At 49.9% G+C, this 22,601-nt stretch overlaps 2 protein-coding genes across 5 annotated transcripts in view; both read left to right on the top strand.

Annotated features, from left to right (window-relative positions):
• The window catches only part of KATNBL1 (katanin regulatory subunit B1 like 1), a 31,667-nt gene extending 30,180 nt beyond the window's left edge, over nucleotides 1-1,487 (top strand). For all 3 annotated transcript variants that reach the window (XM_085879491.1, XM_085879492.1, XM_085879490.1), the window contains one exon: nucleotides 262-1,487. In XM_085879491.1, the coding sequence (XP_085735617.1) occupies nucleotides 262-415 (154 nt within the window). In that variant the 3' untranslated portion in view covers nucleotides 416-1,487. The remainder of the gene's footprint in view (nucleotides 1-261) is intronic.
• Nucleotides 1,488-17,770: 16,283 nt separating this feature from the next.
• SRSF5 (serine and arginine rich splicing factor 5) overlaps nucleotides 17,771-22,601 on the top strand; it is a 33,571-nt gene continuing 28,740 nt past the window's right edge. Inside the window, exon 1 of one of the 2 annotated variants that reach the window (XM_085879489.1) lies at nucleotides 17,771-17,873. The gene's annotated coding sequence lies outside the window, so the exon portion shown is untranslated. The remainder of the gene's footprint in view (nucleotides 17,874-22,601) is intronic. The other variant, XM_085879488.1, reaches the window with a different exon arrangement.

The raw sequence follows: 22,601 nt of genomic DNA, 5'->3' as shown, positions 1-22,601 counted from the left end.
TTTCCACGCTATGTCATTTGACTTTTCAATGCGCTTTTGCCTGTTTAGTCACTTTCTTTTTGCAGGGCAGCATCAAAGGTGAAACAGTATCATTGAATATAATCTTTTGTTTTGGAAAGCCCTTTCCACATGGTGCAATATTTCATGAATAGAGAGGGTGATGCGAGAATTAATCAGACATGACTCACGTGCAGATTCTTTTCGTATTGTTAGGACAGTTAACAGGTATTCTTGTGTCTTATTGTTCATACCAATTTGCAGCAACGTGAGCACCATGAGAGACTGGCTGCAGAAAATGATGGATCAAGTCCGAAAACTCTTGGTCATTCCTGGTCCCACCGGCAAAGGGGCGAAAGTTTGCCATTTGGCCTTCCAGCAGTTGCATTCGCAATGGGCTGGTGTCAAACACCAGTGAATAAATACGATGTTCTTCACTGCAATATATATATATATATATATATATATATATATATATATATATATATATATATATATATATATATATATATATATATATATATATATATATATATATATTAAATTGTGCTTCATTTCGCCTTCCTGGGGATGTTTCTTGTTCCAGGACTCAATCTGTTCAATTCCTTTTATGAAACTTGTGTGCTTCGCTTTTGCAGCATAAACTGAGCAGGTAATTAAAGCTTTAAGTTTTATTTAATTTTTTTTGCTCAACTCTTGAGGGCAGCTATTATTATTATTATTACTATTATTATTATTAATATTGTTATTAAAAACATTCCCCCTCTCAAAGCATTTTCACAAACTTGTGCAAATATTATTTTTACAGTGGGTAATAAGTAACATCAGGGATTTTTATAGCCTACTTCATATTGAAGTGGAGTATTTCCCCCACTATCACCCCCTCCTCTTCCTTTTCCACTCAATGAGGACGGTGTCCTCCATGCTGAGGTTTTATAACTGGCTCTTATTGACCGGTGATTTTATTTATATCGTCGTTTTGGATGTTGATCCACTGTGACATTGGGAATCCTTTTGAATAGTTACTTGGAAAACGCTTTCTGATTCGCAACTTTAATGTACGAGTTTGCATTTCTATCTATGTTTGATCGTCAATGGTGTGTTTTGATTTAGTTACCTTTAGAAGGATAAATCTGAACTCGTTAGCATTGTGAACCTATGGTATCTCATGGACTGAAAAGTGGACCAAGCTAATTTCACCATTGATGGTATTTAATGCACCCAACAATCAAATTGGAGCAGAATGTTCTGCGTAATAATTAGTGAAGGCAATATTTAACCGTGTATGTGGATACATCTTCTTTCCGTGATTTTGATTCGTAAATGCCATTTTTAGTGAGGGCTCTTATGCAACATGCTTAACATGTACAGGATGTTTGCATGAGTTATTTGTGAATGTTTACTTGAAATTTTTTTTTTAACTTGTCATCCAATTTGAATTTTTTTTTCCGATTAATAAAGTTTCTGCTCTTCAGTTGGGGCATGATCTACCCTGTGTAATAATGTGGCTTGTTTATTTGCAATGACACGTCCAGGCAAATGTTAACGACTTACTGAATGAACTGATTCAGGCTTTCAAGTACAAGTTGTCCCACACAGAGGAGCACTCCCAATATGATTATGCAAAATGGCACTTTTCACTCTTTTCCTCCTTCCCCTTTTTTGGAGTGTCCTCCCTTCCACCTATCTTTCCCCATATGGATTACGTGTGATGATGTACTGTGTTCTGCGGCAGTCCGAGTAGAAACATCCTACAGTTGAAATCAGTCCTTCACCGTTCGCCACTGTACTGTGTTCTACGGCAGTCTGAGTAGAAACATCCTACAGTTGAAATCAGTCCTTCACCGTTCACCACTGTCTTGTCCTCAGGCAGCATCCTGAGCTCCGACACATCCTCCTTCGATTTTAACTGTTCAGAGTGTTCCTTATTTTACGTCAGTCAGCAGCAGACTGATCAGGTTTGTGCAGTGATGTTCTCTGCGGGATTGGCATTTGTTAGCACCTGCTACAGCAAATCCCAGAGCTGCTTGTGCAGGGGCGTCTTTTGGCATCCATAGCACATGGCTAAACATGGACCATCTTTGTTCGGCCACTTTCACAGACAGCAGAACTGCATTGCACAGGTGTAGTGCAGAGTTGGAGATCAAACTGTCTGGCCAGCGATGTCGTTTCTGGCCTCTTTTGTAACTTATTCACAGAGTACCCAACCTATGGGCAATCTTGTTCCAAGCATGCAACACGTTCTTCTGATGCATACCTTTATTTGTGCGGTGTTTGAGCAACTGACACCTCTATCTAGGCAAACTTAAAATAACCTCGTGACGTGCATGCAACAAAAACACCTACTGCTTATAATTCAAAACATCTCACTGTACAGGAAAACGTGGGGACAGGAATACTGAACTATAAATGGTGGAGACTTGTAATATCCTCCCCCACCTTGAGGCAGCGCTACACGATACACATTCACATAGAGAATTTGTGTCCCCCTCCCTGCCTCCCCAAGACCACCGGGCAAGATTAAAAACACCCCTATATACTAAATGGGGTCATGCTGATCCTATGTAATCAGCGCAGAACTGTAGGAGTAGTAGCGTGACAAACAAACACCGGTCCGTGAATTATAGTAAGAATGCATGTTCAAATGACCAAACAAAGTTTTGCACAATGAGAAAGTGTTTAAAAGGTTTCAAACTCTGGGTTAACTGGAGTTCACAGAACACCCTACCCCATGCAATCGTGTGTGTGTGTGTGTGTGTGTGTGTGTGTGTGTTGGGGGGGGGGGGTCATGTTGGAAGGGTCTTTTAAATTAATGCTTTGCATTTCTGAGCACAATCTATATTTCTGATGAGCTGTGATTCTGTCTGAAGCTCCATATTCCCCAACACTGAGAGGACGAATTGCAAATTTCCATGGCATAAATTGGTGTAATATTTTGTCCAAGTAATTGCTAAACTGGGTGCTTTTGAAAGTGGTAAGAAGGCCATTTGTGTTCTCGTGTTCAAGTATATAATTCAATTAAAATAAAATAAAGATTTCAAAGGCTGCAGAGAAAAAAAAAAATTTTTCATAAGTTTACCACCATTCTTGTGGTGTCTTTTACATCACCTTATTTAACACATTCAATCAGTTCTTCGTGCTTATCGTTTGTGTTCTTTATGACATCCCTAAAACAGTAAGTTTCCTGTTTGGAATGATTTTCAATTTTGTTTGATTGCAAGAGAGGAAGACAAACTAAAACAATTACCTGAACTCCTCTCTGCACATGTGCACTCGAGACTAGATTCCGTACAATTTGCCAAATTCAGAGCCAAAGTACTGCTAAACTGCAGATTTGTGTTCCGATTTATGTTCTCGTGTTCAAAATGTATAATTAAGTTGAAATTATGTTGTTCCTTGATCATAGACTGACGTCTGGAGATAGGGTGAACCAATACGGGACTTTAGAGATGACGTATGAATGCTAAATGAGACCTTTTGCATGTGCACAGAAGGTGTGTTTACAGTGATTTGTTTCTGCTCGCTGGGCACTTTGAACTTTCCGTTACTACTGCCATGAATTTTGAGATTCAAATCTTCTTTTAAACATAATTTTATGCATTTAGACAAAAGTGCTGAATTCAAGATGCTTAACCATAATTGTGTTCCTGAATGCAAATTGGACTCATAGTGGGGCAACTTAGCATAACAATTGTGCATTTTGTGAGGAAAGCACCAAATATGGCACACTAGTAGCCTATCATATTATGAACAGATTTGGATATTGGGCCATCTCAAATTTTTGATGGCAGTGGAAAATGGCTGCCACAGCTATCAGCGGCTGAATTTGAGATGGCCCAATATCCAAATCTGTTCATAATATTGTTGCGGCTGTGGAAATTCGCATTACACCATAAAGGGCCCTCAGGTGAGATATCTCCAGAGGTACATGTGTAATTAGCCCAAACCCGTTGTATAGAGGGAATTTATGTGATCCATCTGGGCTGCGACGCTTTGAGTTAGTTGTTTTTCTTTCTCGATCTTTTATTTCAAACAAACGGCATCTCAACAACCATGCCATCCCCACCACAGCGCCAACCACACTACAACCATGCCACCTCCACCATCAACGCTACCACATCTTCGCCACTCGCCATTCAACAGGCCCCGTGTGGTTACAATCTCCGCGGAGGAACAAACAAAAACCTACAACGATGCTCGGTGGGCTTTTCCCGCCTGTTTCTCCCGTTTGAGTTCTCCGCGCTCGGTGTGGGGGAGGTGCGATCCGAGCCAGGGGTCAAAGGTGAGAAAAGGTGGGGGCCTCTTTTTGGGGGAATAATTCTCTGGCCCAGAGCCAAAAACGGACTCCCCTGGCCCCCGCACGGGGTGGGGTGGAGGGAGAGCGTGAGGGAACGCCTCTTTTCGGGAACCTTCTCGAAGGAAGGTGGAGCCGAAAACGGGGCGGAGCGAAGGGCGGAGCCCCACGCTACAAAAGGCGTACAGGACAGACCTTGGGTTTTTTTTGGTCGAGGGTTGGTCGAGTTGGGTCGAGAGTCTGGTTTGCGAGGCTTCCGGTCTGCTTGTCTTGTCAAGGGAAGAGGTCCTGCGCCCGCGGCTTGGCGAGCGGCCCTGTCACGAAGGCACGGACAGGAGACGCGGCAGCGCCAGTTGTGAGGTGGACCTGCACGTCCGGACGGGGAGTGCCGGAGAGGGTTCGCCGGCCGCGAGAGAGGTCGGGGCCAGGCGCGACCACACTGACGGTCGTGGGAGAGGGACTCACCAGCCACAAAAAGGGAAGTCGCGACTTCCTTTCTTTTTCCTTTGCTTTTGTGTAAATGTGTGTTGGCGCCGTCCGTCAAGTAGAACTGTTTAAGTGCTGCCGTGTGAACGCGTATTCGGTTTTAACTCTTCCTTTGCTTTTTATTTGCATTTTGACTGTATGGCTGTGGATACGTGTGTGTGTGTGTGTGTGTGTGTGTGTGAGTGAGTAAAAATGCTTGCTTGTTGAACTGTTCCCGCTCTGCTTCGTCTCTTTTCCTTTTTTTATTGACCCTCCATCCTGCATCACGTAAGGGGTTCGGAGTGGGTTCAATATCCCGGTAATTAATCGGAACCGTCAAGGCCGACGATAACACCGCTTGGTTATCACTGTAGCACGGAACGGACCGCTTAAGCGGTTCGTGTCCGGAGTCGGCTGTGGCGTGGTACGATCGCCCGGTCGACCATTCGCACAGGTACTTAGGTAGATCGAATTTGGCGAGCAACCCTATCCTGCGCGGGTGGGCAATTGGCACAATCATGGTGAGGTTAAACCCCCACCCGTGACTCGCTCCCGGCGTTGCTCCGAGAGGGTCACGACTGAATTGTCCGTTCCGGTGGGCGAGGTAGCCGCCATTCGAGTCGAGCGGCCGATCGCACGCCGTCGGGCGCGAATTCGCAACACTGGTGTCCGGGAGTGGGCTTCGAATCCGCCCCAACTCCAAGCTAAATTCACGGGGAACGGAGCAGGGGTGTGCGAGGCGACTCCCCCTCCCCCCCCCCCCAGTTCCCTCCAAATTACGAGTGAGCTAAATTTAATCTCTTACGAGAAATAAGATGGAGTCTCAAGGTGAGCGGTGCCGAGGGTATTCGAAATGGAGTTAGAATTAATGGAATCTATGGCCCAGGATGGAATCCCCGAGCAGGAAATGCTGGTTGTGCAGAAGCAACCTCCCCCACAAACGAACCCGGAACCTGAAATGGGTGCGGCAGCGGCTGCAATGGATGACACCCCACCCCTCCCTCATCAAGGCCCTTCCCCGGCCCCCAGCGAAACCACAACCGATAATGGGGGATCGGTCCTTCTTGGGCCATCGGACATCGCACAGCTGATGCTGATGATGCAAACAAATGCGCGATAGTTAAATGAAAAAATAGATGGCATGAACTAAAAGATGGATGGAAATACGCAACAAATGAACGAAATAAAAACAAATGCGTGCAGGATGAATAATAACATGAATGCAAATATGCAACAGGTGAAAAACGAATGAAATAAGAGATGAAAAAATGCGGGGTGAGATGCAGAACATGGGCATAGGCCTGCAGGCAGGCATAATGGTAATTGCGGGGAGCGAAACGCGGGCATCTGGAGCTCAAAATGGCGACGCCACGTGCTGGAACGAACGAGCTGAGGGGGAGTGCAACGGCTGTCAGGCCCGCAATGGAGGCGGGTGTGGGCGAATTAATTCGGGGGACGTATTGGGCGAGACGCGTGGAGGTGACGGTGACGCAAGGGGAAAAACTACTCGGGGTGACGGAGACCGAAACGTGTGAGACGAGACACGAGGTGACGACTGAAAGAATAAAATGTATAGAGACACGGGAGATAGAGGGTGAATTGGACGGGGTTGAAGACGAGCACACACACACACACAGAGGTAGTGGAGGACAATGGGGGTGAGCTGGCGGACTGTGTAGGGACCCGGTGCGAGCAGCTGGATAGCCTCCTTCGGGAACAGGGGGAAACGTTATTCTTCCTCGAAGCTGATTACGACCAGGTGGGTTCGGTCGTGCTTTGCGAGGTTGAGGGGATGAGTGCTGCGAACGGGTGCACGCCGAGCTTGGGGGGTATAGAAACCCCGGAACCTCTTGTGGGGACACGAATCCCCAGTGTGATTGTCCCAGTGTGAGTGCGCCCCCGTGTGTGGAAGCGACCCCGCAAGTGAGTGGTGTGGTGGCAAGTGTGCCGAAGTGCGTGCCTCCCAGCACGCCGTGCGTGGAACAAACCACGGGAGTGAGTGAAAGGCCGCGAGTGAGTGGAGCCACGTGTGCGAGGGAGGTGGCATGCGTGAGTGAGAGGGTCCGGGTGAGAGAGACAGTGTGTGTAAGAGAGCGGTAGGTAAGGGAGATGACGGTGGGCATGCGGGAGCACGCAGCCGCGTCTCCAAGAGTGAGTGAAATGGTGAGGTGTGAGTCTCGTGACACGCGGGAGTTTGAGTGCGTGGGTCGAATGGCGACGACGACTGCGACAGATAAGGGACAAAAGCCGAGTTGCGGCCGTAGATGTATTGAGCACCGCGCCGGGTTCACCCAGCAGCGAGCGCGAGGTTCGGGCCGTGCAACGCACGAGGCCGCCACGTGCTCGCTTGCGGGAGTGAAACCCGGTCCGGAAACGCCATCGGTGAATGTTGCCGATCCCACGGACGGACAAAGGTTAGGCAGGATTATGGATTCGGACCGGACGGGTTCTCCACGCGAGGGTGTGTTAAGCTCCAACGGGCAGAGCACACGTGTTCGCGTGGGAACCCCTCGAGACGTGGGGCTTGTTTTTTTTAAATGCGCAGAGTGGCGTCATGGCTGCGTGTAGGGTTGGAATCCGGCAGGAGGGTGAATCCCTGCCGGATGGTACCGTCCAAGAGGGACGAGGGACGCGAACAGCTGCCATGACGTCACGCCAAAAGTGCGCAGGTTGCAAGTTGCCGCGCTGGTGCTGCGCATATAAAAAAAAACAAGCCTCGCTTTCGGGTGAACAGGATTCCATGGGCAGGGGTGGAAGATCCCCTTGTCCAGGGCACAGGATGACACTAGTTAGGGGGAAGGGTTTGCTAAGCTAGACCGGCTTCATGGGGCAGGGGTAAGTCCTCATGGGGCCCGTGGAATGGATTAGTTGAGGGATTTAGTGCAGATTTAGGATGGGAAATTATTTTTGGAATATTTGGAGACAGTGACTGACAGCAAATGTGTAGTGGGAACGGAGCTGAGCTACGTCGTGTTAAAAGGAGCGTGCTATAGTGTAAGGGATGGCGTGGGAGCACGAAGTAGTTAGGGGATGTAGTGAGCAGGATGGCAGAGATTCAGCGGTGAGTTGTGAAGAGTGAAGTGGAAACATGTGCTTGGTGAGTGAGTGAGGTCAGCGGGTCTGTGTGAGTGGAGCGAATGTGGGATGCATGGTGCGATGAGTGATTGGGGGGAGGAGTGATTCCTGCCCAAGGGACCCCGGGGTCAGTGTAGAGTGAGTTAGTTGGGTTTGTCAAATTGCCAAAATGGAGGTCGTTTTGCTGTTGGTGAGAGTGTAGGCTCGATACCTATTTGGAGGGGTGCAGGAGCCCTGTTGACGGGCTGGGAGCGTGGCTGCGAAAGGTGAGTATCGCTGAGTGGGTACCCCGGGCACCGGGCTAGTCGGCCGTGGTAGGCCAAGGGCCCATCGGGGGCCAGGATAGCGTAGTGGGCATGGGTGCGCCCGCATGATGCGGGGGCCCAGGGCGCCATTAGCCGCGTGAGCAGTGCATTGGGCACGGGCACCCAGGGAAGGGGCCCGGGGCGCCGGCCTGCCATGTGAGCGTTTCAGGGGAGTCGCCAGCGAGGGCACTCCCCGGTGTTTAGGGAGCTGGTAGGCTCGGAGGCAGTGTAGTGCCCGGGGGTTCCATCGTTAGAGAATCGGCAGAGGGTAATGCCTGCCAAGGGAGCCACGCATCCCAGCCATGAGACCGTGTGAGGGCACGGAGAGAAAATTGGGGGGCGAGGCCCGGAATTCTCAGGACGCCAACACAGGCGACGGGAATCCTGGTTGCTAGAACCAATAGATTAAGCGAGAGGCGCTTGTTGAAAGCCCCGGGGTAGTTTAAAGGTTAATGGATAGGGTAGATTAGGAAGTGTACCTCTCCGCACCCATCCCTTCGCTCTCATTGTGGGCCGCTGGACCCACTTTGGGTTAAAGATCGCTGAACTCTGGGGAGGCCATCCTGAGGCTTCATTGGGCCTCTACGCAGGACGCTAGCCCTCCCTCATTCCCCTCCGGGAAGGGAACAGTAAAGGGGGTTAGGGGAAGAAATTATAGTGGGGAAGTAAGGATAAAAATAAAAACAACAAAAAAATTAATTGGGGCTAAATTGGTTTTTACAAATTAAGGGAGTGGGTAGGTACACCGACAGGCAAAGGCGATAGTTGGGAGGGAGACGTTTAGGTAGGTCTGAGCCCGCCTTCTGAGTGGCCAGCACCACCGCACTCCCTCCATCAAAACTGCACTGCACGGCAAGAGGCCGGCCAACTTCATCGGCTGGCTGTTTACTGCAAGGCCTGTGCCGGCCCGCTTCATCGGCTGGCTGTTTTCTGCGAGGCCTGTACCGGCCGGATCGTCTGCAGCTGCTTACTACATAGCCTGTGCCGGTCAGCTTCACTGCCGGCTGTGGTTGCTACAGCGGCCTTGTCATGCAATGCTTTTCCTGCCTGCCTTTGCCTTGGCCCATGGCTGCTGCCCATGTCCACCAGCCCCCGTTCTGTTTTGATTTGCCCCCCCCCCCCCCGTGTTCATTGCCATGTGCGCCAGGATTGTCGCGAAGCTGCAAGGACTGTCCTGTTGTCAGCTACAACACGGGCCTGCAGTGGCGGCCCGTGCGCCGGTTGACTTTTGTTTTTCTGTTTGCAGAGTCCATTGATCCTGGGCCATGGTTAGTGTAAATTTTGTAAGGTGTTAAGTTGTACTGTAAATATGAGTGCGCCCCCGGCATGTATGTGTTAGCGCCGGCAATTTTATTTGTCATCTGTATGAGTGTGTTTGTTAGTTAGTTACTCAGCCCTCAGGTTATTTATTTTGGGGACACGAATACACTGAATGTCGCACTCAGGGATCCGTAGGTAAAACGTACTAGGGGAGAACGACACATGATGGCACACGAGAATTTGATGACTCGGGACGAGTCTGTAAAAAGGGGAGGGGTGGTGTTACGGCTGTGGAAATTCGCATTACACCATAAAGGGCCCTCAGGTGAGATATCTCCATAGGTACATGTGTAGTTAGCCCAAACCCGTTGGAAAGAGGGAATTTATGTGATCCATCCGGGCTGCGACGCTTTGAGTTAGTCGTTTTTCTTTCTCTATCTTTTATTTCAAACAAACAGCATCTCAACAACCACGCCATCCCCACCACAGCTCCAACCACACTACAACCATACCACCTCCACCATCTACGCTACCATATCTTCGCCACTCGCCATTCAACAGGCCCCGTGCGGTTAGGATGTACCCGGAGAAACAAACAAAAACCTACAACGATGCTCGGTGGGCTTTTCCCACCTGTTTCTCCCGTTTGAGTTCTCCGCGCTTGGTGTGGGGGAGGTGCGATCCGAGCCGGGGTCAAAGGTGAGAAAAGGTGGGGGCCTCTTTTGGGGGGAATAATTATTTGGCCCAGAGCCAAAAACTGACTCCCCTGGCCCCCGCACGGGGCAGGGTGGTGGGAGAGTGTGAGGGAACGCCCCTTTTCGGGAACCTTCTCGAAGGAAGGTGGAGCCGAAAATGGGGCGGAGCGAAGGGCGTAGCCCCACGCTACAAAAGGTGGACAGGACGGACCTTGGGTTTTTTTGATCGTTGGTTGGTCGAGTTGGCTCGAGAGTCTGGTTTGTGAGGCTTCCAGTCTGCTTGTCTTGTCAAGGGAAGAGGTCCTGCGCCCACGGCTTGGCGAGCAGCCTTCTCACGAAGGCATGGATGGGAGACGCGGCAGCACCAGTTGTGAGGTGGACCTGCGCGTCCGGACGGGGAGTGCCGGAGAGGGTTCGCCGGCCGCGAGAGAGGTCGGGGCCAGGCGCGACCACGCTGACGGTCGTGGGAGAGGGACTCACCAGCCACAAAAAGGGAAGTCACGACTTCCTTTCTTTTTCCTTTGCTTTTGTGTAAATGTGTGTTGGCGCCGTCCGTCAAGTAGAACTGTTTCAGTGCTGCCGTCTGTCCGCGTATTCGGTTTTAACTCTTCCTTTGCTTTTTATGTGCATTTTGACTATGGCTGTGGATACGTGCTTGTCTCTGTGTGTGTGAATAAAAATGCTTGCTTGTTGAACTGTTTCCACTCTGCTTCGTCTCTTTTCCTTTTTTTATTGACCCTCCATCTTGCATCAAGTAAGGGGTTCGTAGTGGGTTCAATATCCCGGTTATTAATCGGAACCGTCAAGGCCGACTATAACACCGCTCGGTTATCACTGTAGCACGGAACGGACCGCTTAAGCGGTTCGTGTCCGGAGTCGGCCTGTGGCGTGGTACGATCGCCCGGTCGACCACTCGCGCAGGTACTGAGGTAGATCGAATTTGGCGAGCAACCCTATCCTGCACGGGTGGGCAATTGGCACGATCGTGGTGAGGTTAAACCCCCACCCGTGACTCGCTCCCGGCGTTGCTCCGAGAGGGTCACAACTGATTTGTCCGTTCCGGTGGGTGAGGCGGCCGCCATTCGAGTCGAGCGGCCGATCGCACGCCGGCAGGCGCGAATTCGCAACAATATGATAGGCTACTAGTGTGCCAAATTTGGTGCTTTCCTCACAAAATGCACAATTGTTATGCTATATTTAACTAAGTTGCCCCACTATCACAGAAACATAGGAATGCAGTTCAAGAAATATCCTTGATTGAGAGTTGACGGGTTCGTACCATTTACTTTGAGTACATTCTAGCATCAGCTGTGGATAAAACACACGCACAGACATGGACGATTCAACTTTTACCAATAGATGCAAAAATCGAGTATCATTTCTCTAAAGGCCCCATGAACCAAAGAAATACAGGATGTATACATTTATAATGACCCTCACAGCCGATGCTGCTCCCAATTTCCCTCCCCACTCCCAACATGATTAACTGTTTGAGTGTTAGTTATGATTGTGGCGCACGTCATTCTTCAACAATATTGTTTGTTCCTGTGGTTGCCTTATAAACAATGGACAGTTTATTTGGTTTGCCCTAAAAAAAAATAAAATTATATTTTTGCATACTTTAAAAACTCAGCACTCAAACAATTAATACCTGCTCCCTTTGTTAAACGTTCTGTATGTTAGCTCTTATACGAGCCTCGACAATGTGTACAAAAAAAGAAATGCTAAATAAACTTATCCTGTACAGTGTACATGCGCAAGCCCCAGATATGTCCTTCCCATTGGTGTTCAGAAGAACCAAATCCACATGACGAGCCATCAATCACCCTTCACTGAGGCATGATAGGCCAGCGGTATAGGTCAGATTTTTTGGTACTTCATCAACCGGCTTGACACAAAGCTACAAGAGGTCTCGTATGAAAGATGGGTGTCTCAGTAACTCATTTTGCCCTGTTGTCCTCATTTTTTGGTGTGCGGCTCATGAAATATTCACACCTGAAGGATACCCCCATTAGAAAATTTTGACCATTTCCGAAAATCAGTGAATTGGCCATAACTACAAAGCAATGCGCCCTATTTTTACATGATTGGGATTGAAATGTGCAGAATGAACAGGGGAATAGTAGTAGTTACTTAATGGAATACTTATAGATAACTATATTTACATTTGAGTGCTTTTAATTGAAAAAAGATGTAATTTCCAGACCCTAACTTTGAAAAGCATCAACTACAGAAACAAACATCTGCCAATTGTCATATTTTTATTTTATTTTATATGTGTTCAGTTTACCATATCAATATAATGAGAATATTTTGAAACAAATTTCTACTAGCAAATTATACGATATAGTAACTGAAGTTTGCACAAGTGATGTGATAACTATATGTTACACCAATACACATTGTTGTACGAGAAATGAACTAAAACATATATTTTGAGCGAGTGTCCTCGATATGTTCAACCATCACTGTCCGTGTCATTTTGGTCACCATGTGACAGTTCGTTGCCACACTGCCTATCACTGGTGGCACACATGCACTCGTTGGTGCAAGGCAAACTGTCTTGTGAGCAGCTGCAGCTGTTGGTACATGGTTCACTACCATGACATGAACACACAAGACCATCTAACATCTCTGCTGATGTGGGTCCATCAAACAATGTGGGATGCAGCACACCTTCTCCTCTGTACCATCCACGACCCTCTGATGTGGGAATTTCTGGATTTGCCAGGTGGGCATTCATCCATACTCAGGTTTGGTGAACGGATCTCTTTACATGTTCGAGAAAAACTGGTTTGGACGGAGGCAACTTGTGCACTGGGACATCTTTGGTCGCTGCGAGTTTCTCCCGAAGATCATTCAAATTTGTGTGTGCATCCATATATTTCCCTTGAGAATCATACATGGCACTGACTAAATGTCTTGAAGCAGCCACTGCCTCCTGAAGATCGTCAGTGGCGAGGACTTCGAGGTGTGGACCATTATTCTGAAGATGCACTGTCTTCATCGCTTTCCATGCCTTCTTTTTACCAGAGCCGAAGAATGCTGATACAGAGTCGCATCCTGTCAGGGCGTGAAACGCAGGAAGCCGGGTACACATTTCTGGAAGCAAGTTGTAACATATCTGATGGACCGGGATAAGCTTGCATCCTGCTGATGTTCTTTTCTCCATCCATATTTCAGCAGTGTCCCGCAACTGTGGAAAGTAGTGGACTGCTAAGACAAGCACATCAGTGTCTGCTGATTTGATTGTAATGGACCCACGCACATTGTTACGTCTGAACTCATCATCGGCATGCTTCACATGAAGAAATATCCGAGAATCTGCCTCCTCCTGCATTGATGCGAGTTGACTGTCATGATACATTCCTGCAGATGAAAGGCATGCTGTAAGCGAACCATCAGATAAGCCACCAGCCAAATAGATCCGCTTTTCTTGGTGATCTGAAAGTTATTTTGCTGCTGGTGCATGTTGCGTGACGTGACTACAGATAAAATGTGTCAAGGTGGATTTGTTTGATGATAGAGCCATGAATTTCGTCCATTGTGGTACTGGGCATCCAGCAATGACTTGGTAGCTTCGGGATCCACCAGCAACAGCAAGGCGTCTCGTTCTTTCGTCTGTCTTCACAGAGTTGACATCATCATATTGGTCAAAGACGTCGATGAGGGTGTGGTGTGTTTTGATAAAATGCAGCAACTGGTTTAGGTAACACTGCTCCAAGTTACCAAACGTACCACCATTTCCACCCAGGATATGGAGTTCAGCCATAGCATCCCTGATGTACACGCTGCGATGTTGGTTATGACTGGCAGTGTTTTCGTGCTCCTCATCGACTCGGCCCTCGAGAATATGCCCTAGTTCTGCTTTGGTGTTCTTCCGTGGAGCTCCATCTTCATGAAAGATAGATGTCGGAACAGACGTAATGGGATAGCTCAGGACATGCTTCATGTTCAGGTCAGGGTGGACTTGAGTCAATAGCAAAGCACGGCGGAAAACCATTTCCGCGTTGATTGCAACTAATGCTTTCTGACCCAAAATCAGGATTTTTGTTTTCTTTTTGGAAATCGAAAACGTTTTGAGCTTGGATTTTGGGATTGGCTGGTACATGCTTCTCTGCCCCCCAGTGCAAAGAGATTCTGCGATGTACTCTTCCATCTGTCTTTTCTCCACGTCGTGGACAGACAACAAGGAATTCTGAATATCCTTCAAATGTGAATATTTCATGGACCGCACACCAAAATATGAGGACAACAGGGCTAAATGTGTTACTGAGATCACCATCTTTCATATGAGACCTGTTGTAGCTTTGTGTCAAGCCGGTTGATTAAACTCCTAAAATATAGCCCTTTATCGAGGTTTACCGCTGGCCTATGAAGACGTCGATGTACTTGAGAGAAAACTTTATTATCTATCAATTACATGTGGCCACATGGAGAGCAGAAAACCAGGAACGCCAATTAGTAACTGAGGTAACCCGGAGAATGCTCTGCCCGAATGGCCGAGTCACTCCCTTACATATGCGGTTTTATCTTTAACAAATTCCATTACATAATAGCCCTTCCTTTCATCTCAGGACCAGCTGGACTACCAGCTGGCTTATGTCCTGGCAATACCAATATCAAACAGATAAGCAAGACCTGAGGTTTTCCTCCCAGATCCTGCTACACAATGCTCCCTTGGATCATTCAGGGTTGACCACACTCCTTATTTCTATACACAATGTTCCTGCGGAACAGCAAGCAGGAATATTTTTTAATTAACTGCAGGTGAGTGAATTGAGTTGGGAAGAAACAAAAAGCTTTAAAAAAGCTATGAATCCCAACACACATACACAGTCCATTCACTGGTAGTGATCTGTTGGGAGGTTGTATTGTTGTGGTGGCGAGGACGACCGCTAGATGGAGTAGTTGGGCCGTCTCCCACCGAACACCGGAATTGAAGGTCGTCACTCCGGATAACTCTGAAGTCGATGGGTTGCTTAATTAAATGGACCGTGGATGTCAATATTTCGACCGCGCGGTTTGGGTCTTTTTGTCTGATTCCAATTTACCTAATTAGCCGCGCGGTCTAACTACCGGGGAAGCCATACCCTCGGCCGGCTTTGTCCGAACCGAGTCGCTGTTACCGACTCGGAGCCAGCGTAACTGAGCGGAAATTACCAAAGCCGTGCTGGTCCAAATAACAATTTACGGCACAATCGGCCTCCCTCATTCTCAAGCCCGAACCATACTGGTTCAATTAAAGAAAACACAGACAACGAACTGGAACATTTAACAGTTATTTATTTACAAAGTAATAGGGAGGGAAACACAGAGCAGACTTAACCACGAATATAGATACAGGCAAATGTACAATGGCAATCACTTAACAGATTTCTACTTATCAGACTGGCCACAGATACACACACACACACCCAAAAAGAAATGGACCTCGTTGGTCTTTATTCGTCCCTTCAGCTTGGGATGGAAGGCAAGCTGAGAATCAGAGTCTGGCCGGGTACCTGGCCACCTCGTGAGATTTTACTGACTCGCACTTGTGAAGCTCGGAGTCCGTGGACAGGAACGGGGATCCCCAGCTCGAGCGCTCCAATACAGCCCACTGCGGTGGGACTCAAACCCATGACCCAAAATCCAACAAGCGCAGCCAGAATCCCACAAACGATCTGGCTAGCCAAGAACGTTGATCGATGACACGAGCACCACGAAACACCTCCGCCACGACCACCACCACCACGAGCACCAACATGACCACCGACCACCAAGGAACCCTGAAAAAGACCGCCGCTGAGACAGCTCTCCGCCCTTCCTATTCCTCCCCTGGTGGGTGGAGGGATCCGCTCTGAGGTAACTCGCCTTCGGATTGGTCGGGGGGGGGGGCATCGGGCGATCGGTGTCCTCCCCTCATTGGACGAGCCGAACATTCCATCTAGCTGGGGCGGAGTCGGCCCTGAGGTGATCTCACTCCCGATTGGACGAGGGGAACATTCCATCTTGCTGGGGCGGAGTCGGCCCTGAGGTGTTCTCACTCCCGATTGGACGAGGGGAACATTTCATCTTGCTGGGGCGGAGTCGGCCCTGAGGTGATCTCACTCCCGATTGGACGAGGGGAACATTCCATCTTGCTGGGGCGGAGTCGGCCCTGAGGTGATCTCACTCCCGATTGGACGAGGGGAACATTCCATCTTGCTGGGGCGGAGTCGGCCCTGAGGTGATCTCACCCCCGCCTATGTCTGTGGCCTCGAACACGTGCGTAATGGTGCTGAAGGAGTGGAGGGGGATTTAATGCAGAAGACTAACTAGAAAGAAACTCACAGCACACACATGAAATTCCCATTAGACATAGGGGAGGGATTCTAACTATCCACATATACTTAACGAAATAACTAAAGTTTGGGTCAACTGTATGTGTGAATGCGAATGGTTTCCAGATTCGTAACAGTACAACACAGATCCTTCCACTTGGGCCACACTCCCTCTGCTGTGTAACATACGCACCTCCAATTTGCCACCTGGTCGGGAGTTTGCAGTACGAACAGGTGCCCGCTCTGCGAGCTGAGGAAGTTCTCCAAATCTTTCGTTGTGCAGAGGTACAGCCCTTTCTCTCAGGTCCTTTTTCCAAATATTTTTGGTTTCTGTCAGAAGCTTGCTGAGCCATTCCAACTAACAATCCTTATCTCGGACCCATAATATATTTTATTTCACCCCAGAACACTGCTGCATTGCTAAATCCCACTTTGCACTTCCAGTGTGGGCTAAAATGTAATTACATGTAATTGTCTGTGGCCTGGATGGACGCACACTCGCCTCGAAACTGTCGAGCCTGGGTTTGAATCCAGACTCAGCTATAAATTGTCATCCCAGTGTCTCACAGGTTAGGGTGATCCATGATCGTGACGTCCCTCGGATGGACGTTAAATGTGTCCTGTCTGTCGACAGTAGGTGGTGGACGTTACAAAAAAAAAATCTCACGCTGTCCTTCGTGAAGAGTAGGTGAGCTATTGCCGGCATTCTAAACAAGTTACACATTCTAAAACGACTTGATCGACAATCAGACCTGCAAATCCTGCCCAGCCGGTTCGTGAAAGACTTGGTGCACAAACTTCTCCAAGCCAATCCTCCAAGAGTAATGATTGCCAACCTACAGACACCTCCAAACAGATCTACTCCTCTCCAAAAGGCACAATGGAGCAAGGGTGTATAGATAAGCTTGGCAGGGGGATCCTCCTTCTGCCTCCCCATTGATTTATTTTTATCCTTGTTTTCCTGTTCCTCGAACTCTGGAGCCGCTGCGAACACAATAAATCCGTTCGGCGGACGTTGTCACTAGAGGATCGAACAAAACTGAAAACGACGGCTCAGAAAGCATTTCTTCAAGTTCCACGCTGGCACACTGTTGCCATGGAGACCGCCATGTTGTTAAGCGATGCCAAGCGCTCCGTTCCGTAGGAGCACTTGCTTAAGCGCTTTGAATCAAGCAAGCCGCTTGAAAAACGATATCGACTTGCTTGTTAATAGAACACACCCGCTGTTTAAATATACAGCTGAGGTTTTTTGTTTTTTTTAAACCACCATTCCCTCATTCGGATGTAAAAAGAATTTGTGTCATTTCTATGGCAAAAAAAGAGCGAAAGATTTTTTGAAAAGGAAGAAGAGTAAACGTATCGGATCGATTGACCAATGAAAATCCTCTTTTGAAGCCCCGCCCAGTTTCCTGCCCCTGCGAGGTTGTTTGGAAACCCCGTAGAGCTTCTTGTTCACTGAAGCCATTTTGCCTGCTTGGTTAGTGGGTTTAGTCATCTCGGTCTGTCTCTACGGTTTGAGTTTCACGGGTTTATAAATTATTTTTCCTCAACTAACACTGGATTTTTCGTGGCTAATTATATGACAATAATGAATAACTTGTATGTGTGGAATAATTTCGAGCTCCGTGTGTTGTTTTACTTGTTCGGATTGCGTTAAGTGTGCGAGTTGTTGTTTGTATGTGTTTAAGTGTGCGTTGGTTTTTGGTTAGCTCGATTTAAACGAGGTTATTTCCTTGTGATTAAAAGTTCGATCTGACGCCGATCGGTCGGTGTGCTTAAAATGGCGTCGACGTGGCTGAGGGAAGAAAAAAAATTCGCGCGTTCGAGTTCGTCTTGTTGGTTTTTCAATCTTCTTTTATTCCTTACTTGGGGAAATTAATTTTTAAACAATTATCGTTTAGAAACTTCTTTTGTTTTCATGAGGATGGTTTGTAACATTTATTAAATATCAATGGAGTGAAAATAAAATCCGTGAGTGATCTCCCTCATGTACTCCGTCTCGTCGTCTTTCTATTGCGTGTATCTAATACGTACTCGCTCAGACACACATAATCGCACGCGGACCCCTCCCCTGGCTCCCACGCGAACCCCCCCCCCCTCTGGCTCCCACGCGGACCCCTCTCCTGGCTCCCACGCAGACACCTCCCCTGGCTCCCACGCTGATCCCTCCCCTGGCTCCCACGCGGACCCCCCCTCTGGCTCCCACGCTGATCCCTCCCCTGGCTCCCACGCGGATCCCTCCCCTGGCTCCCACGCGGACCCCCCTCTGGCTCCCACGCGGACCCCCCTCTGGCTCCCACGCGGACCCCCCTCTGGCTCCCACGCGGACCCCCCCTCTGGCTCCCACGCGGACCCCCCTCTGGCTCCCACGCGGACCCCCTCTGGCTCCCACGCGGACCCCCTCTGGCTCCCACGCGGACCCCCCTCTGGCTCCCACGCGGACCCCCCTCTGGCTCCCACGCGGACCCCCTCTGGCTCCCACGCGGACCCCCCTCTGGCTCCCACGCGGACCCCCCTCTGGCTCCCACGCGGACCCCCTCTGGCTCCCACGCGGACCCCCCTCTGGCTCCCACGCGGACCCCCCTCTGGCTCCCACGCGGACCCCCCTCTGGCTCCCCACGCGGACCCCCCTCCTCTGGCTCCCACGCGGACCCCCTCCTCTGGCTCCCACGCGGACCCCCCTCTGGCTCCCACGCGGACCCCCCTCTGGCTCCCACGCGGACCCCCCTCTGGCTCCCACGCGGACCCCCCTCTGGCTCCCACGCGGACCCCCTCTGGCTCCCACGCGGACCCCCCTCTGGCTCCCACGCGGACCCCCCTCTGGCTCCCACGCGGACCCCCCTCTGGCTCCCACGCGGACCCCCCTCTGGCTCCCACGCGGACCCCCCTCTGGCTCCCACGCGGACCCCCTCTGGCTCCCACGCGGACCCCCCTCTGGCTCCCACGCGGACCCCCCTCTGGCTCCCACGCGGACCCCCCTCTGGCTCCCACGCGGACCCCCTCTGGCTCCCACGCGGACCCCCCTCTGGCTCCCACGCGGACCCCCTCTGGCTCCCACGCGGACCCCCCTCTGGCTCCCACGCGGACCCCCCTCTGGCTCCCACGCGGACCCCCCTCTGGCTCCCACGCGGACCCCCCTCTGGCTCCCACGCGGACCCCCCTCTGGCTCCCACGCGGACCCCCCTCTGGCTCCCACTCGGACCCCCCTCTGGCTCCCACTCGGACCCCCCTCTGGCTCCCACTCGGACCCCCCTCTGGCTCCCACGCGGACCCCCCTCTGGCTCCCACGCGGACCCCCCTCTGGCTCCCACGCGGACCCCCCTTCTCTGGCTCCCACGCGGACCCCCCTCCTCTGGCTCCCACGCGGACCCCCTCCTCTGGCTCCCACGCGGACCCCCCTCCTCTGGCTCCCACGCGGACCCCCTCCTCTGGCTCCCACGCGGACCCCCCTCCTCTGGCTCCCACGCGGACCCCCCTCTGGCTCCCACGCGGACCCCCTCCTCTGGCTCCCACGCGGACCCCCTCCTCTGGCTCCCACGCGGACCCCCCCTCCTCTGGCTCCCACGCGGACCCCCCCTCTGGCACCCACGCGGACCCACCCCCTCTGGCTCCCACGCGGACCCATTCCTGTGAACATGGCCTTTTTGAGTCAGGGGTCAAAGGTATTTCTGTTATTTCTGTTATTTCTGCAGAGATATTATGTCCCCTCCAAAACCTCATTTCTTTTTATTGTTTTGATTATTTTCTTTTGCAGCTCCATATGTGCGTACATCCCCCATAACCAATACCTTCTTGATGGTACAGTGAATTAAATTATTTTGGGTCAAACTTTTTAATGCATAGTGCAGCGTTTCTCAACCGGGGGCCCATGGCCCCCCAAGGGGGTCATCGGCCTTCGACCGGGGGGCCATGAGCGGATGCCAAAAAACTGCGATTCAGAATGCAAAAGCTTGTAATGTACAATTAAGGTGACGAGTCTCCGGTCATAGTGTCAAAGTAAAAAGGGTAGATGAGTTTAACCACGATTTTAAAAGAGAAGGCGGAGCCCACAGAGCATTCATAGTAAACCAATGTTTACAAAAACGTTAGAATTTTGTTTTTTTCAATTTTTTCTCAGACGTCGAAGGTTCGAAAATGGAATGACACCTATTTCAAGTTTGGATTCACGAATGTCAGTTGAGATGGCGTGGACTGCGCGCAATGTCTGCACTGCTCGGTCATGATGTCAAATGCGTCACTACGTCCTTCCAAACTTTCAAACCATCGCGACAAGATGCATCCCGGAAGGAAGGAAGATAATATCGACGCTGTGTCTGCGAAACGATCACATTATGACCGTGAAGCGACACTTCCCAAATTTGGATTCCGGCCAGAAGAAAAACCTGCTCTTCAATCCAGCTACGAAGTGGCATACCGAATGGCGAAGTGCAAGAAGCCACACACTCTTGCTGAGGACCTTATCAAGCCATGTACAGAGAAAATGGTGGAATTGATGATCGGACCAGAGGCAAAAAAGAAGATCCAGCAAGTTTCGCTCTTTAATGACACGATCCGACGACATGGCCGCTGATGTGTGCCGTCAAGTTTGCTCCGAAATCAAACAAAGCACGCTCCAGGCTAGCCTTCAATTAGACGAGTCTACCGACACCGCCCTGGAGAGCCAGTTGATCGCTACGAGAGAAAGGGAAAGATGAAGGAAGAGTTCTTGTTCTGCAATACCCTACCAACCACAACGACAGCGGCAGATATCAAAGCTATTGTGGACTCTTTTTTTTTTTTTTTTTTTTAAAGCTAATGGACTCGGTTGGCAGAATTTCAAGCACATTTGTACTGATGGTGCCCCAGCGATGGTCGGCGTCAGAGGAGGGTTCGTCACGCTTGTGAAGAACGAATGGCCCCATGTGACGTCCTCCCACTGTTCGCTACACCGATACGCTCTTGCGTCAAAGACTCTTCCGCCTCGTTTGCTGGAAGTCATGGACGTCGCGGTCAAAGTGATCAACTTCATTCGTGCGAAGGCCAAAAATCATCGGCTCTTCCAACTCGTGGCCAACGAAATGGGAGCGGAACATGTTGGACTTCTGTTCCACACAAAAGTCCGTTGGCTATCGAGGGTGAAATGCCTCTCTCGGCTGTATGAACTCCGGGTTGAGGTGGAAATCTTCCTGCGAGACAACGAAAACAACCTCCATGTCCACTTCGACAATGAAGAGTTCGTCATGATGCTTGCCTACCTGGCCGATGTATTCGGCCGACTCAACGAAATGAACCAGTCCTTGCAAGGCCTTGGTGTGACAGTCAGTGACGTTCAAGACAAGTTTGCCAGACTGTCTGCTAGAATGGAAGTCTGGCAGGCACGAATCAAGGCCGGGTCCACTGCCTCGTTTCCTTTCTTGGACGAGCACCTGCAGACGCAGAGGATTGAGCTTCCCATCGGCATCAAAGATTGCATCACTAGACATCTCGACAATCTCTCCGCTGAGTTAAAATCGTATTTCGACGATGCACCGTTGGATGTTCCGTGGCACAAAGACCCGTTTAACGCCAAAATTGAACCTACCGAAGATGAAGCAGAGAAGCTGGCAGAGTTGAAGGTTTCAAAAGCAATGAAGCTGGTCTTCAGTAACAAAGAAGACCACTCCACCTTCTGGTTGTCTGTTCAGGATGCGTATCCACTACTCGGCAAGAAGGCATCCGTAATGCTCATTCAATTCGCCACAACATATCTTTGCGAATCTGGATTTTCTGACCTTGCGACCATTAAAACGAAGTCCAGAAACCGTCTTGACGTTGGGAACTATATTCGCCTTGCTGTGTCCAAGACGGAGCCGGACATAAGAGGCCTCGTCAGACAACCCCAACAGCAAGTGTCTCATTGATTGTATTGGTTAGAAAAATGTTTACTTTGATTTATCTTTTAAGACTGAGTAAATAAATTTCATAAAACGAAATCTGCATCTTTTATTGAAGGGCAGGGGACCACGAATGTTAAGCGACTCGGTAGGCGGGGGCATGGGCCATCAAAGGTTGAGAAACGCTGGCATAGTGGTTCATTACACAAAGTTCGTATGCTCGGTTGCTGTTGTGGCCATGCGGTTTCGGATATATGAGAATGTTGTGGCAACACAGTTGGGCACACTGTTCACTGATTCCTCAACTTGCATGTTCACTGTAAACTCAATAACGTGTTCTTCGTTTTGTCATG

Source organism: Eptatretus burgeri, chromosome 4, assembly GCF_056783735.1.
Source record: "Eptatretus burgeri isolate ZD-2024b chromosome 4, Ebu_testis_v1, whole genome shotgun sequence".
In the NCBI taxonomy this organism is placed as follows: domain Eukaryota; kingdom Metazoa; phylum Chordata; class Myxini; order Myxiniformes; family Myxinidae; genus Eptatretus; species Eptatretus burgeri.
Note: the sequence above shows the minus strand (reverse complement) of the source record. Positions and strands in the feature narration are given on the sequence as shown.